The sequence below is a fragment of the Papaver somniferum genome, unplaced genomic scaffold, assembly GCF_003573695.1.
Source record: "Papaver somniferum cultivar HN1 unplaced genomic scaffold, ASM357369v1 unplaced-scaffold_137, whole genome shotgun sequence".
NCBI lineage: Eukaryota > Viridiplantae > Streptophyta > Magnoliopsida > Ranunculales > Papaveraceae > Papaver > Papaver somniferum.
Window position 1 is genome coordinate 14782167 of NW_020622934.1, and position 26686 is coordinate 14808852.

Below are 26686 nucleotides of genomic sequence, written 5' to 3' on the forward strand. Positions count from 1 at the left end.
GTAGGCTCCTCACTGCTGCAGTAGTCATCTAGTACTGAGATAAAGCATTTACTGAATGTTTATTCTTAATTTGGCATTGAAATCAAACAACCCTATAAATATATAGTAAAAGTACCTAAATCTTTAAAAAAAATCACATCATCAATAAGTATTGAAACCTCTAATCATACCGAATCAAAGGATTTAAATGTACATAAAATTTTCAATCAAATAAAAATAAAATCAAAATCAGAGAAATCACTTTTGTTGAATTGAACAAAACTGGAATCAAACTACTGATCAAGGTTGTTCAAAACACTAGAATAAAATTTACCGTAATAGAAGAAAGATCAGAGAAGAATCAGATTGTATGCAAATCGAACTCGAGCATTGAACAAATAAAAGAAATGAAGCTTGTTTTCTTCGGATCTAAAAGTCAAGGCCAGAGTTCGTCTTCTGTTAACGAGAAACAAAGACTTTGACTTTTCTTTTTTAATATCTCACTCATAATTATACTTTTCTAATATTCTTTGGTAGATTACTCAAAATGATTAATAGAAAAGTATCTTTCAAATTCCCGTTCATTTAAACGATAACAAACTTTACATGCCTTCTTCACCCAGAAATTATTATTTTAGGACTATTTGATCAATTTTCTATTTATAAATGGGCTAGCACGAAGTCATCTCATCATCATAACCATCTCGAATTTTAGAAGCAAGTGCTTAGGAGGGGGGAAATAAATAGGAGCAACCTCTGTCCCAAAGAAGATGTATCAAGATTTCGGAGCTGGAGAATATTTAAGACACCACCATTAAATTGAACTATAATTTTGGGCATACCAAAATCTTCCAAGGAATACTGAATGAAGACAAAAAAGGTTGTGAAATAGCAAAATCAGATAACCCCTTAACCCAAATTTTTTTAATGGCAAATCTTCCCTTTACGTATTAGTGTTAATAATCTTGATTAGTGATTAAATATTTTGTTTAGTGATTAAAATAATTTTCATAATTATAAGAGTTGTTTAGATGAAAAATTTGAGGAAAAAAAATCAAAGTTTTGGTTTGGTTAAGAAGGAGAGAAAGAGAAGGAGAAAGTGAGAAAATTTTAATTCTTGATTCAATGGAGGATGAGGAGGGTCATCATTCATCTAAAAAACCTAGGAAAATACATATCAACTACAACAATGATCCAGAAGTGTCTGATTTCTTAGATTATGAGAATGATTTTACACCCACTCAAACTCAAGCTCAAACTCAAACACAAACTCAAGATGATGATTTTTATGAGCCAAATCCTGATGATGAAGACATTAATGAGGAACCCAATGCTTCTAATACACAGGTACACTTATATCATATACTTAATCTCACTTCTATAGCTCTCAATTATCAAAAGTTAGGTTTTTTGAATCATGGTTCGGCGAAACAGGTTGAGGTTCGGCTCACATCTATGAGCCGAATCTACCAATTGATGAACGGTTCGGCTTACTGAATCTGTTTACTGCATGCGCCGAACCTATAATTTCCAATTCCAACCCTTTTGCTAAACACTATTTCGGCTTATATGAAAGTTTCATAGTAAGCCGAACAACATCCTGAATAGCCCGGAATAGAATCATTACTAATTCGGCTTATATATCCAAAATCGTATGTGCCGGACATAATTTTTTAATTTCTGGGTTGAAATATTGTTACTGGTTCGGCACATATGGAGAATATCGTATCAGCCGAAACCTCTTATGTTCAAGGTTCGGCACATAATATGATTATCGTCTGAGCCGAACATGAATTTGTTAATTTTTGGGTTAAAATATTGTTCGTTGTTCGGCACATATTGAGGATATCGTATAAGCCGAAACCTGTAAATGTTTATAGTTTGGCACATAATGTGATTATCGAATGCGCCGAACCTTGTTATTATATTCCCTTTCTAGTGTTTAACCTTGTGATATTCTTTGTAGATCGTGCTTGGACCCATGGAAAATCAACCTGATCCAGTAGACATAATTCACGAGGATACCAAGGATCACTTCCAAAATGATTTGGTATGTAAGAACCTTTTGTTTACCTCAATGTTGTCGGAATATTCCAAAGTTTTTCTTACAAATTACTTGTTTTGGAATGAACGTAGATATGGAAAACTAAACCAGAAATTCTGGATTGGCTTGAGGAACATGCGATGAAGATAAATTGTGTACTAGTTAAAGGACAACAAAGCCGATGGGATCGGTTTGAAATGATTTGTGAGCGTAGTGTAACCGGCGCTAGCAAGGTTAAAAAGGGTACTGTATACGTTGGGAAGACCGGGAGAAAGAATAGGACGAAGACGAAGAAAAGAAATTGCCCTTTCAAGATCGTTTTCAACCTCAAGAATAAGTCCATGAACAAAGAAGATCAATATTGGATAATGAATAAAGATATGGATTGTCGTCATAACCACCCACGTCCCAAAGACCTTCATGGACATGCGAAAGTAGCGCGACTCAAACCCGACGAGATGCTAGAAGTGGATAAAATGACACGAGCACATTTGCCACCTTCTAGGATTCTTAGCAAATTGAAGGCGGACAACAAGAATAACAAGTCGACTATGCAAACTATCTACAATGCAAGACAAAAGAATAGAATACTCAATTCGCAAGGTAGGATGGTGATGCAACAAGTAATGTGGTTAGGGGTGAAGAATAACTACGCTTTCCAAAAGAAGTTGGATGACTTCGGTCAAGTCACACACCTTTTCCTTGCCCACCCGGAATGCGCCCAATTGGCTCTATGCTTCCCACAAGTTATTATATTGGATTGCACGTACAAGACTAATAAATATGAGATGTCGTTGATGAACATTGTGGGGCATACTTCGACAAAGGCACCGTTCACCGTGGCTTTTTGTTTCATGAAAAATGAGAAGAAAGAGAGTTATGTTTGGGGGTTAGAACAATTGAAGTTAATCTTCCGGGAGGGTGCTCTTCCTAAAGTGTTTGTTTCCGATCAAGATTCATCGTTGATGTATGCTATTAAGAAGGTATTTTTACAGATTCGTCTCACCATATTGGTGAGATTTAAGCCGAACTATATACTGGATTACACCAATAATGATTTTTAAGGCTCGGCTTATAACTCAAATTATAGAAAAATCCGAACCTGAAGGAAAAATGATTCGGCGCGTAACTAACATTAGAGGATAAGCCGAACTCTATACATTCGGTGCATAAATGTTAAGCTATTCATTAAAACATGAAATTGAAGGTGTCCATAACCCAATCCCAGCACCATTAAAAACAAAGTTGAGCACCTAAAAGCAAAGGTGTTTGCAACACCATAAAAGTGTACTTAAAACTTAAGAAAAACATTAAAAGGAAGTTGGAAACATAAAAGGGCATTTAACCACGACCCCTCTTCTTAGTGGTAGGCCTTTGTTCGGGTTCCTCGGGTCCTTGTCCTTTGTTGATGATTGCATCCCACTTGTTGATGAGGTATTTTTGTTCTTCCACGGTCATTGGTGTTTTGCAACCAAGTTTGGCCTTCATTTTTTTCAACATCTCCCTACCCGCGGCATTGGTCCTGACACAAGTATGAAAGTTATAAGACTAATTCGGCGCAAGTATGAATCATGTCTTGAAATTTTTATTAGCTTACACAAAGAGTGGATCGGCTCATACCACAAAACAATTATAAGTCGATCCTATATATTCGGCTCACAACCGATACCGTCGAATAAGCCGAATCTATGATTATGAACTCAAACATGTATTCGGCGCAACATGATATCATATAAATAAGCCGATCTTATACACTTGTAAAATTTATGAAATTTTAACAATGATATTCGGCGCAACCCTAATACTATCGAATAAGCCGAATCTAGACTTATGAATTGAAACATTTATTCGGCGCAAAACTAATACAACCATACAAGCCGATCCTAAGCACATGCAAAAATTCTGAAATTCAAACAACATTTATTCGGCACAAAACTAATACAACCATACAAGCCGATCCTAAGCACATGCAAAAATTCTGAAATTCAAACAACATTTATTCGGCACAAAACTAATACTACCATACAAGCCGATCCTACGCACATGCAAAATTTCTGAAATTCACAAAAAATATTCGGCACAAAACTAACACCATCGAATAAGCCGATTCTAAATATAAGTCTCTGTGTCACTAAGTTCGGCTCAAAACGGATTTCAGATCTACGCCGAGCCGTTCATATGCACTTTCAGGGTTCAGTTCCAAGAACAGCTCGGCGCACATCTAACATTTGTTTTACGCCGAACCATACCCTGTAACCGCCGCAGAACACATGATTTTGACGAATTAAATCGACCAAAACAATCAAAAACATCAAATATGAGATCGGTTTGTAGAACTAACCTTCTTATTCTCATTTCCGGAGTTGGTTTTTCTTCAATCTCTTCTTCCGGTTGATTTTGTGGTTGAGTTTGAGTTTGTTCTTCACTCTCTAAATCTTCTTCTTCATCAATAGGTTGTTCAATCGGTCGATTTGAACGAGATACTTCCTTACGACGACCCATTATATAGATGAGTTTAATCGTCGATTAAAGTTTCACGAATCGACAATTAAATTTCCACGATGAAAAAGAAAGAAAGGGAAGGGTGAATGAGTTCGGCTGTGGAGAGGAAGAAGAAGAAGGTGAATGAAACTGATTTTAGGTGTAGTTGATTATAGGTTTAGTATTAGGGTTAGGGATAGATTAGTAGTAATTTAAAGAATTTAAGGGCATATAGGTAATTGAACCACCCCATAAGGTACCCCTTATAAGGTCACCCAAGTTAGGACTAGTGCTTTGTATGCCTAAGAAGATTTTGGTATGCCCAGAACGAGGGTTCATTAAATTAGGCAATGCCCAATAGCCCACATCTGTCACTAGGATTCAGTTTTTTCTTTTTTTTTGAGCATGAATTCAGTAGTCGGACATCTTGGATTTCACGAATTCGCAACCCCGCATGGCATTAATTACACTCTTCCAGTTAAACAACAGTTTTTATCTGTGTTGAGCAGTCAATGCAGTCTATGTACCCCTGCCTGTTGTCTCAACTATTAACCTAATGAAAGTCAATCTCGTTATTAAAGCCCAACCCCCAACTGAATCAACTCCAAGTTTCCATACTCTCTCTATCTCTCCCAACATTGATTGTACGGAAAATATTCAATAATATTGCAAATCCCACATATATCTTTGTTGGTCCCCGGAATCTGACATATATTCTCGTTGAAATTTACTATCAGAAACCCGTTTCCATTCATAGTATTCTTGATGATAAGAACAAGAATAAGGAGAAGAAGAAAAAGAAGCGAACTCGCATTGTTGAGTTTCAGTCTAATTATGTCTTTCTTTTACTTATATGCAGGCAAGTACTTCTAGTGAGCAAATGTGTATTCTTCATGTGATATAAATTTGTCAGTTTCTTCTAACGGTTATAACTCTATATTTTCACTGTGCAGAGAATTATGTTGCATCTGTAGCTTCTACTACTACTGCCAGTGACAGATCAGTGGATGAACGGGTTTCTAATCGAATCAGTGAAGCGTGTTCGAAAGATGATATTGCAGTATACCAAGGTCCAACAACTCCACTTCCAAATGGTATACCAACATACACAGTACAAATACTGAATCTATGTCTATCAGAAGGCTGTAGCATATCAAACATACATGTAAGTTGTGGATGGTTTAGTTCTGCTAGGTTGATCAATCCAAGACTGTTTCGTCGACAAAATTATGATGACAGTCTGGTTAACAATGGAGAAGCCATTGGACCTGGTGATAGCTTATCTTTCCAGTATGCTAATAGCTTTCAATATCCGCTTTATGTATCTTCTGTTACATGTTGAAGATGAATCCACTGTTTTAACATACAACATTTGTTCATTCTATATGAGCCCCTCTTCTTTTTTTTTGTTCGTTCTAGTTGTTGTTTACTAACTAATTGTAGTTGTAGTGCAAGAATCTAGAACCTATCGGTTAAATGTGGGTATCAATTTAGGGCAATAATCTATATTAGCTTAACTCAAAATGCATGTTCTTTAATTGATGCCGAGTTGTAGAGATTGAACAAGGTGAAAAAAAAAAACTTTTGTTAGTTTCCCGATTTCGTGTCCAGTCTTTGATAAAGAAAAAAGGATTCAAGCTAGTTCATTTTAGTTTACAGATGAAACAGACATGAAATGTCCCCAAATAGAAAGAAGAAAAAGAAACAGGGAAAGCCTAAACAGATGTCACAGGGAGTAGTCTTTGCATCAACGAAGCTCCAAGTTTCAAAAGTGAGTCCACCTGTTGAAGACTTGAGATATTAGAACTTAGAATCCTGCAACGTATCTTGGAACTCTTAAATTAGCCATTAGACCAGAAGATAGATAAATAGATAAGCAAATTGTCAAAAGTTAAGCCCAAAGTGGATATTAAATGGGAGTTAATCTAGTAGGAAACCTATATGAAGTTATGTGGGGGTTAAACTATCAACGACAAATACAACAGGGAAATTATATGAAATTCTAACCTCAATCCGCTGCCTTAGTTTAGCCTATTATGGAGCTAAAACTGAATAAGAGTTTATTTCTTCTTCCTCCCACCACCAGTGTTTCTTTTCTTGGCAGCCTCCTTTGTAGCTTTAGCTGGAACATCCTATATGTAAATAAAATAAACGGAAGAAATTAGAAGGTTGATATGCGAAACAACCATGGAAGGAGAGTGTTGGAATTTATTATTTAGACACAAATTGGAGTTATAAGTATTAAATGACACCCAAAACTAATGTCAACAAAGAGCACAGAAAAAAAATAAAAAAAATTCAACTACCTTGTTATCTGCAGTGTCCCTAATTTTATGATACTCATACATAAACATATTATACCCCTATACAATTTCAATACAGATTTGGCCCTTGCACGGATAGTGAGATTGAAACACGAATAAATCAAAATTAGTGTCATTTTGCCCAGGGTAGTAGGCTAATTACACACACCAGTTATCCCTAGGGCCCAGAAACAAGATGAACTTAACTATCATCTTCATCAGACTATCCCTTCCGTTGATCAAACATTAATAGGGTAGAAAGGTATAAGAAATTTGAAAGTAGATGCTCACACCAAACTGCATAAGCACATACCTTCCGCTTAAGAGGAACAGAGTCGCTAGCCACTGGCTTGAAAAATGACTCCAATCTGTGCATTCAGTCAGTTAAAGTTGGTACCAAAGAGGATCTTTCGCACATTCAACTTCATTATTAAGATCACTTACCTCCCCTGAGATGACTTGTTCTTCGCTGCTTTGATTTTTTCTACAGCCTATAGAAACATGGATTTACATGTCAGGCCTCAAACGTTTTTCTTTTGTAATACAAAAATTAGATGAAGACATACCTTTGTGACTCGATCACTGTTGAACCCATTTTCAGTCACCAGAAAGGCTACGAGTCCCTAAAGAATGAAAGGAAAAGATATCACCTAAACCGTTAAAAAAATGAAAAGAAAAAACTATAATAAGTTAATAACTAAAAAAAAGGTAAAACAACTCACCTCCTCATCTGGTGGACTCCACTTAAGTTCAGGTTGCTGATCATTGGCTGTGACCAGTGGTTCTTTAAAAAGACGTCGAGCTTCCTCGTACGGCCAAGACTCGGGTATTTGGTACCTGAAGTATAAACCGGAAATAATTAACACTGATTTTCCGATTGCATCAGAAATAGCAAACATGAATCAGGATGTAATCAAAATACTCTGATGATATATATTCTGTGTAAGGTACTGATTTCACAAATAAAGATAGACTCTGGGTTGCATGGATACTGGTATGGGTATCCAATACCGATGTGTGTCTAAGAATCCGATACGGCGTTTCCAAAAATGGCCGATATGGATACCGAAAGATACCGTGTATATAAAATTTCGTAACTGCATTTTTATATTAATCAATAATGTATTAGAGAACACAAATTCAATGTTAATCCCAAAAATATAATTTCACTCATCATATATTGTTCTATCATGATTCATATGAACAATTGCATGTATTAGAGAGCACGAACTAAATGTATTTGGATGCATATACACTAAACATTCAGCTATAGGTGCTCCAATTTCTTTCACAACAAGAGGATGAAGATGGTTGGGAAATAACATTTGAAAAGGGTTTTGGGCAGCATCAGAGGGTATCAGTATCGGTACTGGTATCCGTAAGTATCCGATAAAGGTACGGACTTGCCTTGCAAGTATAGGCGCTACCCATCCAGATTCCGAATACAAGCACAGATGTTTCATGAGAGAGATTAGAAATTGAACATGAAACCAACCTTTCTTTGTTTATGTTTTCAATTATACCCTCTATAGAACCGTGTTGGCGTATAAGTTTCAATGCAGTTTGTCCTCCAATTCCTGTAAATTGAAAGTAAGAGTTAGGACAGTTGAACAGAAATCATCCCATCAGGGAGTATGTGTGACGAGAGTGAGAAAAACTTCAGAACACTACCGCGGAAAACAACTAACCTCGAATACTCTCACAATAATCGCAACCAGAAAGAATGCATAAATCGATAAATTGATCCATTGTGAGGTTTAACTCCTCCAAGATCTGAAATTACAGAAAAATCTTGAGAAGGCCCATATAAAGAATCTAGCATAGAAGAGCTCTCTTCAGTTGTTTGTACCTTTGCAACATCAAATTCCATAACTGGTATCTTTCTTGAGGCTGGATCCATTAAATGGCGAAGAAATTTGGGTGCTCCAAAAGTAAGTGAATCCATGTCTTCAGAAGCCACAGCATACACCTAGAAAATGTTGAGATTATTTATTAAAAATGCACTGAGGAATTCAAGATAGATATGATCAAATATAGAACAGAACAACCAGAAAGTCCACAAGAAGCATACTTTTTGATTTTTGCAAAGTGCAGCACATTCTGCCTCTGCTTCTGAAGGAGCCTACAAACCACAAAAAGAAACGGATTACGAAAGGAGTTGAGGAAAGTGGCAATAGCTAGTAATAACCATCCCAATATATCCCAAAGAAGAAGTTATGAATTATAAAATCTTTACCTCGACCACGGGAACTCCCATGAGCCTTAGAAGTTTTTTGCAATCATCATTGTGTTGTTTTGTTACCTAGAGAAAACAAAAAAAAATGTTCATTTTTACAAAAAAGTTGAGATACTGAAGTTTCATATGATCCTAACAGTAGTTAGACCTTTAACAGTATGTGGAATAATATAAGCTGTTTAATCATTTCTACATAACCGAAAAGAAAAAACATTTAAAGGGGGTAGAAAAAGAAAGAAAAGTCACCTTGACTGTACGTTTACTGAACTTTTCAATATCATCTTTGTCTCCAGTCTACATCAATATTAAACCCAATCAAGAACCAATTGCCTGGAACTAAACAAAAGTAAGTAGAAAAAGTAAATTCTGCAACTAGATTCAAACAAACAATTTTACTTCTATTGCTGCTGCCAAATCCTCAGTGGCATCTTCCCTTTTCGAATACCTGCACACAGCAAAGACCAAAAAACAATATATAGAAAAATGAATATTGACGAATGTCTATCTAGAAACAAATCATTGCAGTAGAGTCAGAGAACACACCGTTTAGCCAACTCTTGTTTCTTCAAGTCTGGCGGTTTACCATCAAATACATAACTAGTAGTACACAGAACATGCAAGGATAAGCAATTCAGTCAAGAAGACAAATATCTTTAATCATATTAAGTTAAGATGTTGTGGATAAATGAGTGAAGCTTACACTGGTTTCAACCCAGCCTCCAACAGCCTAATAGTACGATTAAATAGTCCTTGCAAGTGACTACAAAATACAGTCAATTACACACATATATTAACAATAAGAAACACCAATGATACAAATTTGGAAAGAAGCAATAGAAAGTTGACTAACCTGGTTACTTCGCCAGATTCATTTGTAAGCATCTCGGTCCCAGTTCTTCCGACCACAATCTGTTTGAATTCAACAACACAAAGATTCAAGTTAATTCTACTGTTCCTTATAGTAAACCTAATCAACTCTAAAAAAGAGAAATTTGTGAATAAGCGAGTAATGAGGGTACAAACAAGGAACTGATAGATGCTCATGCTGGCATCAATGGCGATTTTACGACCAAAATAACTCTCAAATTTCTGTTCTTTCATGCATTTTGGTGCATTATCTGCTAGTAACTTTGTTAAACCCTACAAAAACAAAAAACCCCAAATTGTAAACCCTACATACAAGTACCAAGTCAAGATGGTGTTTTTATAACAAGAGAAACACATACCTTAATACCCATTACTCAGTTCTGATGAATCCAACAATATCTCAGAGATTTAGTAAACCCTAGAAAATCCACGCACCAGTTTCTTTCCCTTCGACTCTTTCCCGCCTTTTAATCCGTCGAAACTGAACAAAACAAACAGTTCCTTAAAACCTAGTCTTATAAAGGTGCGTTTTGTTTAGCAAAAAGTATACATTCACCGAAAACAGCTCACCGAGCTGTGCACCGAGTGAAATAGAAGATGGGACCACACTGCCAATTCCTCGTCCAAATGTCTAGAGTTTTTAATCTCTTCCGTCCATTCCCCTCTCGGTACAAAACATGGTGCACAGCTTCGGTGTGTCGATCACGGCTGTTTATTTAGACGAGGGCACTCAATTGTCCACCTATGCCATCTACTTGCTCCCAAACTTAGACGGTAAAGGTGCCATCTAGGTGCTGTCAACGAATATCCGATTATCCGGAATTGAACCAAATCCCGGTATATCGGTCCAGTTCCGAGTCTTAATATTGGACTCATTAGCAAAATCACTATCCGACGAGTAGATCCGTTAGGAACCAATAAGTTTTCGGGTCATAATAGGTATCACCCGTTGGGTATCCGTCGGGTATCAAGTACCAGAATATTTTTACTTGATGAAAAAATTTCTTATAGTTTCGCTTATTTTTTTTTCTATTTTTTAACGTTTAACCTTAATTAGAACATTTATGTTGATATAATAATAATTTATATGAGAAGTTATTAAAATCAAGCTAACATAACAATTATAAAAATAAATTATCAAAAAATATAGTTGGATCTAGATGATCCGATAAATATCCGGAATTGACGGGTATTTAAGGTTTTTATCGGGTACGGTTTCGGATCCATCGATTTAGGAACCGGGTCCGGAACCGTTAGGACCCGGAACCGACTAAATTGCCGGTTCCGGTTCCGGGTAGTATATAAGAGCCGTTGGCACCTCTGGTGCCATCCTTATATTATGAAACTAGATTGTTTGTCAAAGACAGACCGAAAAGCAAACATGTTTTTCTACGTGAAAAATTTGTATCATAAACATCTGTCCTGCTAAAACTTTTCTTCTTAAACATATTGGTCAAGTTATCCCTATCTGTCAGCTGTTTTCCTAATTATTTTATATAAAGATGATTCTCATTTGTGTCAGATTTGGTGGGGAGAAGCTTTTGACCCTAAAATAATAAACTTTACAGGCTTTAGAAAAGCTGAGTTGAATAATCTGGCAATGCTTGCTAGAAATACTTGGAAATTAGTTGCTAACTTGTTAGTTCTGATTGTCACCTTGGTTCTGTATTAAAAGCGAGATAGTTTCCCAATTCTGATTTTCTGAATGCTAAATGCACAGGCAACTGCTCCTGGACCTGGAGATGTTTTCATACTATTAAAGATCTGATTTGTTTCCTGAATTGTGGGAGACGAACAATTTATTAACCCTTTTGTGACAAGTGGATACCATATCGCCGAGTCCCTCAAGATCCTAGAATTATAGTTTTCTACTCCATTAATCATGAAACTAGAACCTGGAACATGAGTAGATTAAATATCCACTTTTGCAATGTTTCTGTTAAGAAGATTGTTATTATTCCTTCAAACTAGATTTACACTCATGATAGGAGAGCTTGGGAGCTTTTAAAAAGGTGGCCCTACTAATTCTGTATACTTGGATCTTAGAGGTAATGGACCTTCCCCAAGTAGTAAATTGTGGAAGTGCACTTGAAAACTTAGAATTCCTCATCGGATTAATTATTTCTTCAAAAGGCTGAAAGAAATGTTATTCCTGTCAGGACATCGTTAGAGTCTAGGAAGCTTATGGCTTTCGTTGTGTGCTCTAGGTATTGTTTTATGTGATGAGTCTGTGATGTATGTTCTTGTTCTCTGTCCCTTTTTGCTAGTCATGTACGAATACCTCGAACTTTGATGATAAAACATTGCTAGATTAGTTCATTTTTTTAATTGACCATGTGTCTTGTCTACATGAAAATTCTCAGTATTTGCTTGTTGTCATTTTGTGATCCATTTGGAGCGGTAGAAATACCATGATTTACAGTAGAAAGAGACCCCTTCTTCTATTATAAGCAGAGACAAAGCCATGATTGTGTCTGGGAATATATCATCCAGGTTTTTCTTAATACTATTCTCGTTAGTAATGACAAACGGATGCCCCACCCCTCCCTATTTGGATGGAAAAAGTGCAACACTTATGACGCCTTTGATGAAACTTTCTTAGAATATGGTGTAGGTTATGTGATGAGAGACCACACAAATAAAGCTTCTTTTGTGCTTCAATGGTTTTCGAAGTTGCCTCTCATACTGAGACTGAGACATGGGCTATTTGAGATATCTTTAAGAAAGATGTGGAACTGAAGCTTACATATATAATCATTGAAAGTGATGCAAAGGAATTGATCGACCAATTTTCAGCAGGAAATTGTGCTTGTGATTTTAAAACATATTTCCTTCATAGTTACACCTTGTTACTTGTAAATTCAATTTTCAACCTCGGACTTGTAACGAGGTAACTCATGTTGTGGCCCATTGGGATAAAATTAACTTTGTTACTATTTTTAGGTTTATGCCTCTATTTGGCTTCTGCCAATTGTCGGTGCAGATGTTTAGCCTTTTTAAAGGCCTTCGTTTATAAATAAAATAAAATGAAATGAAATACTTCCAACAGCTCAATTTTTTAGTTACTAATAATCTTTATTCACTATTTTACCTCTAATTTCTATATTTATCTAAGATTTTTTCCCTTTAATTTAATTTCACTCGATCCACTTTATGCACAATAAAAAACAACAAAAATATTGGTAGATGATTGGAAGAAGTGCCAGTTGAGGCTATAAAAAGTTAAATACCATGTTCCACAGGGAAATAACCCTCTTTCGGAACCAAAAGAAGTAAAGAGTATAAGATGGGTGTGAGAGAGAGAGAGAATATTATCACCAAAAGATAATGCAAAATTATTTTAATCCTGGATATGTATACTTTGATATGGATTTCCAGCATCGATACCACATGAGACTGTAGTGATATACACTATAATAGATAATCAGAACTAAATCTTCATGATATACACTGTCGATTTAAAAAGAAAACCTCAAAGAGGCGGAAGAACAAAAAACATATTCAATTTTTCATTACAACCAACTAGACTCATCTCAACAACAAATAGGGTTAGAAGAAGGCACATGTGCCAGACACACGATACTACTAACTACACCCTTATAAGGCACATGTGCCAGACACCCCAATAATGCTAACTACACTCAAGGACTCAGGGTGCCCTTATCATGTCCACCCCTATAGCTTATACTTGTCCTCAAGTATAAATTTAGGAAATTTATATGTGATGAATGTTGTGTGCTCCCAACAGTAATTACCATCTGCAGCATGAGACCATTGAACCAGAATTTGTGGAACTTGTTGACGACCCTTGATGACCATATGAGCATCTACAACTGCAACTGGTTTAACCTTCATCAATCTATCTTTGTTTAGGGAAGAAAAGCTTCTTTGTGGAACAACTCCCTGACCCATCTTTTTCTTTAATTGAGAAACATAAAAAATGGGATGAATACGAGAAGTAGGAGGAAATTGAAGTTGATAAGCTACCCGACTAATACGTTGCAACACTTGGTAAGGGACAAAAAACTTTGCTGGCAGTTTCCGGTTTTTGCGCAGTTGGACTGAATTCTGGCGATATGGCTGCAAACGCAAGTAAACCCAATCTCCCACCTGGAATGATCGTTCAACTCTTTTCTTGTTGGCATGTTGCTTGATGCGATGCTGATCTTCAAGTAGATTATGTTGCAACACTTCTGATAACACCTTGCACTGGTGTAGGTAGTCCTCCACAGTGGAGATAGAGATTGTAGAACAAGAGTACAAACCAAACTGAGGAGGGTCATAGTGTACAAAGCTTGCAATGGTGTCAGCTTGAGGCTTGAATGCTATGTGCTATTAAACCACCATTCTGCTAGAAAAATCAAAGAGGCCCATTTCACAGGTCTATAACTACACATACATCGTAAATATGACTCCAAACAAGCATTGATGCGATCAGTCTGACCGTTAGTTTGCGGATGGTACGAGGTACTCAGATTTAGATAAGTACCAGTAGCTTTGAACAATTCACGCCAAAAAGCACTTAGAAAGACAACATTTTTTTCAGAGACTATAGTTGTTGGTACACCATGAAGCTTGACGATAGAATCTATGAAGACTTTAGCTACAGACTATGCACTATAAGGGTGGATCAAAGCGGAAAATTGACTATATTTAGTGAAGCGATCTATAATAACCAGAATTACCTCTCTACCCTTCGACTTCGTAAAACCCGTAATGAATTTCATACTCAAATGTTTCCAAGCTTGGTCTGAAACAAGTAAGGGCTGGAGCAGGCCGGCTGGTGGAGTGTACTCTACCTTGTTCTTCTAACAAAAATTGCATTCCTAAATGATTTCGACTAAGTCCTTATTCATGCCAGTCCAATGAAAATAATCTTTGGCCCGTTAATAACAAGCTTTCATGCTTGAGTGACCACCAATAGCTGAACAATGTACAACTGCTAAGACTTTCTGACGCGCATCACCACTATAGCCAAAACTGTATTAGTTTGATCTAATTTGTTAAATTCCACTACAACATTATCATGACCTAATTCCTGAAACCTAGTACATATATCTATAATGAAATATTCCCAATACAAGATACCCTTAACTATTTGGTAATCCTGGAACCAAACATCTGTTTTGCCATCCAAGTACATGGTTGTTATGTGCACCTTCTGTGCATTACTCATTTGATGTGGAAAGAAGTATTTCTTGCATTTTCTGATCCAATCTCTAGAGTTAGTATCATCAAAATGTGGGAAATCAACCTTAGATCTATAGTTGGAAAACTGACCCTCACCCAGTTGATGATGCTGAATGAATCGTTGAGTATGAAGAGGTTGATAATCATGGAATTGACTGTTAGACGAAGGATCATGTACTTTTCTATCTTCCCAAGGGTGATTCCTTTCTCCTCCCTGGTTATTATCATGTGGAAAGACTGATCTATCAAGAATCATATGCAATTTCTTGTCCATGGAGGATTGCTTGGTAAGAAGAAGTTGCAGCTGATTATCAATATCAGATTTCATCGTCTTTGTATCCCATTTAACAGATTCGAACGATTTGACCTCCTCACTCAATTCTTGCAATTCCAGGCTCAATTTATTTGTGAAGTCATCCAATTGCTTTAACCTAGTGCCGTCAGCCATACTGGTGCCAAGGAAGGACCTTATCCGATACCACTAGTCGTGATATACACTACAATAGATAATCAGAACTAAATCTTCAGGATGTACAATGTCGATTTAAGGAAGAAAACCTCAGAGAGGCGGAAGAAAAAAAAACATAATCAATTTTTCATTACAACCAAAGAGACTCGTCTCAAAAACAAATAGGGTTAGAAGAAGACACGTGTGCCAGACATATGATACTACTAACTACACCCCTGGAAGGCACATGTGCCAGACAACCCAATAATGCTGACTACACTCAAGGACTCAGGTGCCCTTATCATGGGACATGACAGGGACGTAATTTGATGGTAAGACATGTTAAAGAGCTTTTTCATGTACAACATTTATTTAATTATCACTATGATACACGAAATTGTTAGAGCATGTAGTCATGAACAAAAATTCAATGTATCCCTAAGGATGTTTTTTTATGGGATGCATGTGGATACTAATGATGAGTATGCATGGGAAAAACAACTACATTTTATAATCTCTAAATATGTTTGTGAAGCAGGAGTCAACCATTTGGTTTAATGTTTTTATGAAAGTCAAACCAAAAAGATGTATATTAAATACTCGTGCAAAACAACGCAAATGATTTTTCAGGAATATTAGGTAGTCTTAAATTCATGCATTGAGTGTGGCAAGGATGCCTGGTTGAATAGAATGTTAGTAAAAAAGTGTTAGAGCACTGCTCGGTCGAACTCACAGGCGCTGCTATCTCAAGCTTGTTTGTCAATGTTAGTGATCATACCTATAAGTCTTGATTTCTAGTCTACTTATAGTAATTCCTCGGACTAGGATAGATTGTGTAGTTGAGAATTAGACTTCACGACGTTCATCAATTGAAGACGAAGAACTACTAAAGAGAGTTTGTGGAACTTCATCAACAAAAGGTATGTGGAGACTAAAACTCATCTATCACTTGGAAAGTCTATTTCTACTCTATCTCCTATATTGAGAAAAAATTCGTATTACTATATAGTTGTCAATCATACACATTTGAGATTTCGAGCCGAGTTTAACTCGCTTACATATTTCTCGGAATATGTGTTGGTAAGCTTTCACTTCAACCAAGTTCATCTTATATTCTTGACGAAAGTCAAAAGATGATCATGTGAAAATCGCCGAGTAACATCTTACATGGTTTGTGTGATACAATCATTTGGTGTAGTCTTAGAATGTTTCGTTATGATTATTTCAATAACTTGAAAATTGTTTTGATGCTAATAGAGTGTGAAAACAGCTATTGTCATGCTCTAAAAAAGTATAAATGATTGAAAAAAGAGTTTAGAATACTTAACCATCATTGGATTATAAACATAGTGTGCATTCTTGCATGTATGTGATCCATGACCGGAACTAAAGTATGCATACCCGTATGCGTACTTGAAGTTGTGAAATTTTGTGTACGAAGTACACATACCTGTACGCATACTTGCGTAAGGTATAGGTTCGGGAATTTCTGTTGGGTTTTGGAAGTGTACTAAGTATGCGTACCCGTTTGCATACTGGCGAACCCAAACTCAGACCGTCTACTTAAGTATGCGTACCCGTTTGCATACTTGAGTGGTTAAAGTTCTAAAATCGGTTGGCTCATGAATTAATACATTTATATATTAAGGAATATATTCTTTGCAAATCGTAACTATAATGTTCATGAATTGATTCGAGTGAATCAAACCGATTTTCCTTATATTGTGTTCTTGTATACTTCTATGAGAATATAGCAATTGAACAACTCCTTAACTAGTTTCATTTGAGTCATTTGAACTAGTTATGGTTAAGATGAATAAGGTTGATATGAGAGTGTTCATATAGCTAACCTCGGTTAATTACGGTTGAGCCAACATGGTTTACACGTTTATGTATGGTTACTAAACCTAAATGAGGGTATATTTTATTTGTGTATAACAAGCTAAGTTCGATCTAACGTTGAAATTTATTAGCTTGAATCTAATCAGGTTTTCATCTAACGGTGAATATTGAATGCTTTGTTACCAAGGTAACTTAGATTGCAAACCATGATTTGAAAACTGTATAAAGGGGAACTCTAACAACTGGGAAACCTAATCCCCACACCTCATGTGTGATACTAGTTGTATAAGCTAGATTCGATTCTCCTTTACCCTTAGTTTTTTCACGAAACCCTGTAGGTTAACGACTTAAAGACTTCATTGGGATTGTGAAGCCAGACCCAACTAATTTCTCTGTAGTTGCGTGATCTAATCTTGCTGTTTATATCGTGTTTGAGTACTATCTTCTCTAAGATTGGCTCGAGATTTAATCTTCGATAGGCAAGATAAAAAGTAGTCACAAACATCTTCGTCTCATCGTTTGTGATTCCACAATATCTTGTCTCGCTACCATATGATTAAGATTATTATGAGGTGATTGATATTTCTAGGTTGTTCTTCGGGAATATAAGTCTGGTATATCAATTGGTTCATGTTCACCTTGATTTGTCAAAAGAAGAAACAAAACTCGTAGGTATTTTTGTGGGAGACAGATTTATCTATTCTTATATATTTTTCCGTGTGAGACAAATTTGTTTATCAAGTCTTCGACTTTGGATCGTAGCAACTCTTGGTTGTGGGTGAGATCATCTAAGGTAAGCAAGTGTGTAGTATCCTGCTGGGATCAAAGACATAAGGAGTGCAACTGTACCTTGAATCAGTGTGAGATTGATTAGGTTTCGACTACTGTCCAGTCCGAAGTTCATTTGTAGTACGCTAGTGTCTGTAGCGGCTTAATACAATGTGGTGTTCAAATATGGACTAGGTCCCGGGGGTTTTCTGCATTTGCGGTTTTCCTCATTAATAAAATTCTAGTGTATGTGTTATTTCTTTTTTCGCATTATATTTTGTTATATAATTGAAATATCACAGGTTGTGCATTGAATCGATCAATTGGTAAATCCAACCTTTGGTTGTTGATTGAATATATTGATCCTTGAACATTGGTCTTTGGTACCGTTCAAGTTATTTCTATTATATTCAATCGGGCTCGCAAATTTCCATTTGCTGATTGTAGATTGAATTGAGAGATATGGATACAAAACTCTTTGATATACTTTTCTCTAGATTGAGTCTAACTGTCTAGTTGATTCTCTTGAAAGTATATTGGAGTTTGCCTATTCAGATTGCCAAACGAAATTTTGGGTGTGGTTGTTAGACCCCCGCTTTGTCAATTGGTATCAGAGCAGGCCAACACATTAAAGACCTTATAAGTCTGTGTTTGTAGCGATCTGAATATGGACAGAAGTGCTATCTCCATAAACGTACCACCAGTCCTCGATGGCTCAAATTACTTATGGTGGAAAATTGCTATGCGTGCCTTTCTTCAAGCGCGTTATTTTCAGTCATGGGTTTATGTAGTTAATGGCTATAATCCTCCGGTTGTTGCTGAAGGCGATGCAACTATTCCAAAGGATATTGGTGCATACGAACCTGCCGATATTCTCGCTGCAAAGCAAAAATCTGACGGGTTAAATGCTATCATTCATGCCATTACCCAATATCTTCAGCACCACGTGACTACGTGCACTCGGTCTAAAGATGCTTGGGATATCTTACAAACCGTATTTGAAGGGAATACCTGTGAAAAGAAAGCTAGGCTGCAAAACCTAAATTATGATTAGGAAAACATTCATATGGCAGATGAAGATTCATTTGATGAGTTTAATAACAAAGTGTCTGAAATTGTATATGCATCTTTTGCATTGGGTAAGACTATTCCTGAAAAGGACATTGTGATGAAAATTCTCAGATCGCTGCCATCCAGATATGACTCTAAGAAGCATGCCATCGTTGAAGGTAATAACCTTGCAGCTCTTTCCAGAAACGCTCTGGTTGGGAAGTTAAAGATCTTTGATCATGAGCATACATCCAAATCCGGAAAGGATGTGGCTTTCAAACCACAAAAGAACACTGAATTACTTGACAAGTAAAAGTGTTTGCATCTCTGAAGATGATCTTTATGTGGATGATTCATCAAATGAAGATCTTGACAAGTCAGTCTCCTTGATCACAAGACAGTTTAGGGATCTTCTTTTGAAGAGAAGTAAACGGTTCTCCAAAGACAAACCCGGGTTATCAGTTAAACCTCATAATCGTGTTCCTCATAAAAACAAGGATAATGATGAAACTGATGAAGAGGATATGCCTCAGTGCTTTAAGTGTAAAGATTTTGTCCATTTTGCAAATGAGTGTCCAAATCGTAAAAAATATACTGGGAACAAAGGTCGAGCTACAACCCTTGGTGAAATGTCTGACAACTATGATTCTAATGAAGACGAAAAGTCAAGTGTTGCACTTTTTGTGAAAATATTGATTTTGATAATTGTAGCAATACATACATCAATCTTGATATTCTTTCAGAAGAAATCCCAACTGGTCTGGAAGAAAAAATAGATCTACCTGTTTCTACTGGAAACTTTTTTTTTCCTGAGTTTTCAGTTTCCACTATGTATCTAGCCGCGTACTCATCTCGGGCGTCTGAATCATCTTCCAGGTTAACATGCTCTTATTGTTCTCTCAAAGGTCATGACCTTTCAAAGTGTTTCAAGTACAAACACAAAATGAGATATATCAACAAACTTCAACGAAGAGCGAATCGATTATCGAACAAGCTCAAACTTGTTAAAAAATCATCATAAGTATGTAAATGCATCTCAAAGAAGATAGTTTCCAAAGAAAAGACTAGATCGTTAGAGAGAAATTCATGGTCTAAACACTATGAGAAACAGGGCGCTATGAATTCCTTTCGAAAAGGATATGGTGGACAGATTATTGTTCACCCTAGCACAACTTAAATTGTGTTGGTTAGTGCATCTTGTCTCATGTGCCTGATCAAAAGAGACAAGATTATGCACACCTCAGGCTTAGAAAAGAATGTTCTTTTAGATTTTCTTTTTTTCTTGTTTTTTCTCGGCTGAGCATTGTAAGTCTGGTATTCGTGCTTCTTTTCATATCTAATTGATATTGGAAAGGACTTCCCTGTTTAATCAATAAAAGAGGGTTATTCTCGATAATTATACCCTCTTTAGGGTTGAGAGTTGTGCGTGCGTGAAATTATGTGTTTAAAAGTTCCGTAACCCTACATTCCTTTTTTCTTCACTTGAAACTTTTTTATCATAAGACTACTTGTTGAGATTATCTTGTGATTTCCTCTCACAATTCCGCTCATATGGATACTCCAAGCATTATGTCGTCTGATGGAAAAGATGTTAATATGATTATTAAGCCATTAATTATGAAGGAAAAAGATAAATATACGTTACCTCCAACTTTGAAAAGAAAAAGAAGGAATGTGAGGAACCCGAGAGTTGTTCCTTCAAATTCTCAGAAGTTTTCTGGTGTTCTTGAAGAGTTGAAGGAAATAAGGAAGGAGATTCAGGAAATAAAGGCTATTGCTTTAAGAACTCTTGAAATTCAGAAGGCCCTGGTTCGACATCATTTCAAAAGGTTTGTTGGAATTGACTCCTTTCTTCATGAACCTTATGTTCCCAAGGTTGTTGACAACAAGGAGTTGGGGGACGATAAATAATTTTTCAGAGGTCTCAATGTCTAGGAAACTTCTTATGATAATTTATTCTTGTGTTTGTAAGAAGGATAACTAGGGTTTGGAATAGCCATTATTGTGAGTACACGTAGCTATTGCCAACGTTTTCATCTTGCAATGTTTTTAGATTTATTTTTTTAAATTCTAAGTTATTTGAAAGATGATTTTTGCAGTATTAATCTTTATGGTTTTATATATTGCAAAGTCATGTTATAGGATATGTTGTATACGTCCGTGAACCTTGATTGTGCCATACTTGTTCAAAATTTAACTCTATTTATATCAGTACGAAAGTATTGATAAAAGATAAAATGAACTTTTGACTACAAAAGTTAAGCCTATTATGTCATTATTTGATGGAAGATATGATGAACTTTTGTTAACAAAGATTAAGTCTGGTATATGTCATTGTGCAAATAGTGATGAAAAATAGAATGAATGTTTGATTATTCCGCAGTACTAGTCTTTCCTTGATCCACATCTTTGTTTATGTACTGTGTTGCTCCGTAAGTTCTTTTATGTTGAGCATGACCTATTGAATTGATCATTTTTTCTTGTGGATAATTCAATTGAGATTTTTGGATACAAATTCTTATTCTTATGTGATTTGTTAATGTCTAAAGAATTCCTTCTTTTCATGTAAAAGTAAGGTCGCTCTTGTTGTTCTTTCGGGAATGATTTTATGGGGGAGAGTTCTTAATTGAACTTGTGCTTAATTGCCAAATCTTTGTGGGGAGTGCAGATATGGAATATTGTAGGGGTTATCTTGCATCTTTATAAACTCCTTGATGAATACACTAAGTTTCGACTACGTGAAATCATCGAAACAAGTTGGTTTGTTGTTCTCTTTTGGTCATGAAGTATCTCTATAAAATTTCATGAGGATCCCACTAGTTTCATACCTTTTCCAATTTATATTGAAAAAAAGGGGGAGAATTAATTTGTAGTTCACACTACAAATACATATGATTTACGAATCATTATGTAAGGGGGAGTGGTTTTCATTATGAGATGAAGTATTAACTAAGAGGGAGTGATACATATCACCATAGTATTATTGTCAAAGTTGTGATACAATTGAACTTTGATGCTGTGTAATGATACTAAGACACTGTATAACAATGATTGAGAGCAACTGTTTTCTCACTGTTATAGCTACGGATCTTCAACAACTATGATGCTGAGTTGAACACATTTGGTATCATTGGAGTACTTGAAAGTGACGAACATTTCGAGTAATGTTGAAGTACCAAGGAGATCAAGCATTTAGATGAGAATCTACAAAGTTTATTTATTTTGTAATCCATATGTATTGATAGTTTTTCCACTAAGATTGACAAAGGGGGAGATTGTTAGAGCACTGCTCGGTCGAACTCGCAAGCGTTGCTATCTCAAGCTTGTTTTTCAATGTTAATGATAAAAACTATAAGTCTTGATTTCTAGTCTACTTATAGTAATGTCTCGGACTAGGATAGATTGTGTAGTTGAGCATTAGACTTCACAACATTCATTAATTGAAGACGAAGAACTACTAAAGAGAGCTTGTGGAACTTCATCAACAAAATATATGTGGAGACTAAAACTTATCTATCACCTGTAAAGTCTATTTCTACTCTATCTCCTATATTGAGACAAAAGTCGTATTACTATATAGTTGTCGATCATACACATTTGAGATTTCGAGCCGAGTTTAACTCGCTTACATATTTCTCGGAATATGTGTTGGTAAGCTTTCACTTCAACCAAGTTCATCTTATATTCTTGACGAAAGTCAAAAGATGATCATGTGAAAATCGCCGAGTAACATCTTACATGGTTTGTGTGATACAATCATTTGGTGTAGTCTTAGAATGTTTCGTTATGATTATTTCAATAACTTGAAAATTGTTTTGATGCTAATAGAGTGTGAAAACAGCTATTGTCATGCTCTAAAAAAGTATAAATGATTGAAAAAAGAGTTTAGAATACTTAACCATCATTGGATTATAAACATAGTGTGCATTCTTGCATGTATGTGATCCATGACCGGAACTAAAGTATGCATACCCGTATGCGTACTTGAAGTTGTGAAATTTTGTGTACGAAGTACACATACCTGTACGCATACTTGCGTAAGGTATAGGTTCGGGAATTTCTGTTGGGTTTTGGAAGTGTACTAAGTATGCGTACCCGTTTGCATACTGGCGAACCCAAACTCAGACCGTCTACTTAAGTATGCGTACCCGTTTGCATACTTGAGTGGTTAAAGTTCTAAAATCGGTTGGCTCATGAATTAATACATTTATATATTAAGGAATATATTCTTTGCAAATCGTAACTATAATGTTCATGAATTGATTCGAGTGAATCAAACCGATTTTGCTTCAATTGTGTTCTTGTATACTTCTATAAGAATATAGCAATTGAACAACTCTTTAACTAGTTTCATTTGAGTCATTTGAACTAGTTATGGTTAAGATGAATAAGGTTGATATAAGAGTGTTCATATATCTAACCTCGGTTAATTACGGTTGAGCCAACATGGCGTACACGTTTAGGTATTGTTACTAAACCTAAATGAGGGTACATTTCATTTGTGTATAACAAGTTAAGTTCGATCTAACAATTGAAATATATTAGCTTGAATCTAATCAGGTTTTCATCTAACGGTGAATATTGAATGCTTTGTTACCAGGGTAACTTAGATTGTAAACCCTGATTTGAAAATTATATAAAGGAGAACTCTAGTAACTGGGAAACTTTGATTGTAAACCCTAACTTAGTAACTGTGTGATACTAGTTGTATAAGCTAGAGTCGATTCTCCTTTAACCTTAGGTTTTTTACGAAACCATGTAGGTTAACGACTCAAAGACTTCATTGTGAAGCCAGACCCAACTATTTTCTCTGTAGTTGTGTGATCTAATCTTGCTGTTTCTATCGTATTTGAGTACTATCTTCTCTAAGATTGGCTCGAGATTTAATCTCCGACAGGCAAGATAAAAAGTAGTCACAAACATCTTCGTCTCATCGTTTGTGATTCCACAATATCTTGTTTCGCTACCATACGATTAAGATTATTGTGAGGTGATTGATGTTTCTAGATTGTTCTTCGGGAATATAAGTCTGTTATATCAATTGGTTCTTGTTCACCTTAATTTATCAAAAGACAGAACAAAACTCATAGGTATTTATGTGGGAGACAGATTTATCTATTCATATAGACTTTTATGTGTGAGACATATTTGTTTATCAAGTCTTCGACTTTTAGTCGTAGCAACTATTGGTTGTGGGTGAGATCATCTAAGGGAATCAAGTGCGTATTATCCTGCTGGGATCAGAGACATAAAGAGAGCAACTGTACCTTGAATCAGTATGAGATTGATTAGGGTTTAACTACAGTCCAGTCCGAAGTTCATTGGTAGTAGGCTAGTGTCTATAGCGGCTTAATACAGTGTGGTGTTCAAATCTGGACTAGGTCCCGGGATTTTTTTGCATTTGCGGTTTTCCTCTTTAACAAAATTCTGGTGTTTGTGTTATTTCATTGCCGCATTATATTTTGTTATATAATTGAAATATCACAGGTTGTGTGTTGAATTGATCATTTGGTAAATCCAATATTTGGTTGTTGATTGAAATTGATTGATCCCTGAACATTGGTCTTTGGTAACGTTCAAGTTATTTCTCTTATATTCAATCGGCCTCATAAATTTCCATTTGCTGATTGTATATTGAATTGAGAGATAGAGATATAAAACTCTTTGATATACTTTTCTCTATATTGAGTCTAACAGTCTAGTTGATTCTCTTGAAAGTATATTGGAGTTTGTCTATTTAGATTTCCAAACGAAATATACGGTGTGGTTGTTAGACCCCGCTTTTTCAAAAATCCATTACCCAAAACTAGCTTTAATTTGGGAATCCACGACTACATATGCCTATAGGACATGATATGCATTTTTTGGACTTACTAGTTCATTAGCGATACCAATTAGGTGTATAAATCGTATTTGTTTGAAGATCTAAAGCCTATAATCGCTGTTAATGTACACTTAGGAGTATTATCTGGTGGGCTGAATTTATCCACAATAGTCAACTTTCTTTCGAGTGTGCAGATGATGTGGTGGAGAACATAATAAGTTGTACTTTATAACACGGCTCACATTGCTACGAAAAAGGACGTTGAATGAGCATTTGGATTCTTCAAATAAAGTTCGCTATCATTGGTGAATAGGATTATGCTCACTTATGTAGCTTTGCATAACTTAGTTATCGTGAAAATTGACGGGATAGTTCCTGGTAAAATTATGATAGTGATGTTATTCACGATGAGGTCGTTGTCCAAGAATACTTGAATTAAAATCTGTCAGGATTAAAAATCCTAATCTGTAGAGATAATTTGACCACACATCATTGGGCTAGATACACACACTTCCATGTCGGCACCGAGCTTTTTCAGCTGCAAAAATGGTGGATTCAAAGAAAAAAAATCAAATTTTCAACCTACAACAATTATCTCTTCACAGTCATCCTCCATTTTCACCAAAATAATTTCCCTCTCAAATTTTCTTTCCCTCCTTCTACTCTCACCCAAACACAAATAATAATACACACACTAATCATTTATCAAAAATCTTAAGATTTTACTAATTATTATTAATCACTAATCATGATTAGTGAGGGGTGGATTAGGAATTACATAAAATACTTAGATAAGGGGTGACCTTGATTTGATATGTGGATCCCGTTTTTGTCATTTTCCTATATCCCCCAATTATTTTTCATATCCCCAATCGCACGTTCTAGATTTAAGCCAAGAGGCGAAAACCTTCAAAGTCTGTTTTTTTGTCATTTTTACTCTTTTTTTTTCTAATTAATTTATTTTATTTTATTTCATTTGAATTTTATTTAATGATTTTTTTCTTAATTTAAGTAAAACTAACGATTAAACTTAAGTTAAAAACAATTATCACAATTAATTTAAACTAAAACTAACTATACGCGTAACTAAAAGTAATTATTACAATTAATTATTAATAAGAAAGAAGTTTGTTCATGTTTAATGTTTTTCTTGCGAAAGACGATGTTTTTTTTAAGCCGCTTGATAACTAAACTACGTCGTTTTTATTTAACAAGTTATATTACACGCTCGTTTTCTAGGTACTTGTTTATGTTAAACTCATTTGACAATCGTTCTTGGGTTTTTTGTTTAAAAAAGAAAAATCGGTCGAGACCTTTTTTTTTTGTATTGTTATCATGAACATTTAGGTTCTAATTTGAACGTGAAGCGAAATTATTCTGATGAGGAATATTGTGAAATATTTTGAAATGCTTGAGAACCAGGTGAATATGCAGATTTAGGTTGTAGAGCTTAACCATCCGATAATATAAGGGTCAAATCCGATATTGAGGATGTTGAGATAGCTTTCATGTTAGAAACCTTTGGTGTGTGTATTTTTCCAGTCATATTTACGTCTTCATTCCTACGAGTTGGAATACACAATTGAGTTTAGAGATCACAATAATTTAGCTAATTTAACTTTGAAACTATAAATCTCAAATTTTTCTTACTACA

The 26686-nt window shown here is 35.6% G+C and overlaps 2 protein-coding genes across 3 annotated transcripts; one reads left to right on the forward strand and one right to left on the reverse strand.

Moving 5' to 3' along the window:
* Nucleotides 1-5338: 5338 nt before the first annotated feature.
* Nucleotides 5339-5846, forward strand: LOC113334605 (TPD1 protein homolog 1-like). The gene is made up of 2 exons (XM_026580821.1): nucleotides 5339-5363; nucleotides 5458-5846. Exons 1-2 carry the CDS (start codon nucleotides 5339-5341, stop codon nucleotides 5844-5846), a joined length of 414 nt encoding a protein of 137 aa, XP_026436606.1.
* A 223-nt stretch (nucleotides 5847-6069) lies between these two features.
* LOC113334836 (flap endonuclease 1) lies at nucleotides 6070-10413 on the reverse strand. 2 transcript variants are annotated; one of them, XM_026581053.1, is made up of 18 exons: nucleotides 10270-10413; nucleotides 10067-10183; nucleotides 9894-9952; nucleotides 9744-9803; nucleotides 9587-9640; nucleotides 9440-9488; nucleotides 9290-9337; nucleotides 9044-9109; nucleotides 8879-8929; nucleotides 8657-8776; nucleotides 8496-8580; nucleotides 8303-8384; nucleotides 7530-7644; nucleotides 7374-7430; nucleotides 7252-7298; nucleotides 7121-7175; nucleotides 6512-6636; nucleotides 6070-6285 (listed from the first exon to the last, which is right to left on the reverse strand). In XM_026581053.1, exons 1-17 carry the CDS (start codon nucleotides 10279-10281, stop codon nucleotides 6565-6567), a joined length of 1149 nt encoding a protein of 382 aa, XP_026436838.1. In that variant the 5' UTR covers nucleotides 10282-10413; the 3' UTR covers nucleotides 6070-6285; nucleotides 6512-6564. The 2 variants fall into 2 exon arrangements, with proteins under 2 accessions (XP_026436838.1, XP_026436839.1); XM_026581054.1 differs by having other exon boundaries at nucleotides 6070-6319.
* Between the last annotated feature and the right edge of the window lie 16273 nt (nucleotides 10414-26686).

Excerpts from the sequence above, each read along its gene's own strand:
- LOC113334836 (XM_026581053.1), bottom strand. Across the intron at positions 9,804-9,893 it reads GAATCTGGCGAAGTAACCAG|TCACTTGCAAGGACTATTTA; the intron begins GTTAGTCAACTT and ends TGTATTTTGTAG. Across the intron at positions 9,641-9,743 it reads GAGGCTGGGTTGAAACCAGT|TTATGTATTTGATGGTAAAC; the intron begins GTAAGCTTCACT and ends GTGTACTACTAG.
- LOC113334605 (XM_026580821.1), top strand. The coding sequence starts at position 5,339 with ATGTCTTTCTTTTACTTATATGCAG. Across the intron at positions 5,364-5,457 it reads TTTCTTTTACTTATATGCAG|AGAATTATGTTGCATCTGTA; the intron begins GCAAGTACTTCT and ends TTCACTGTGCAG.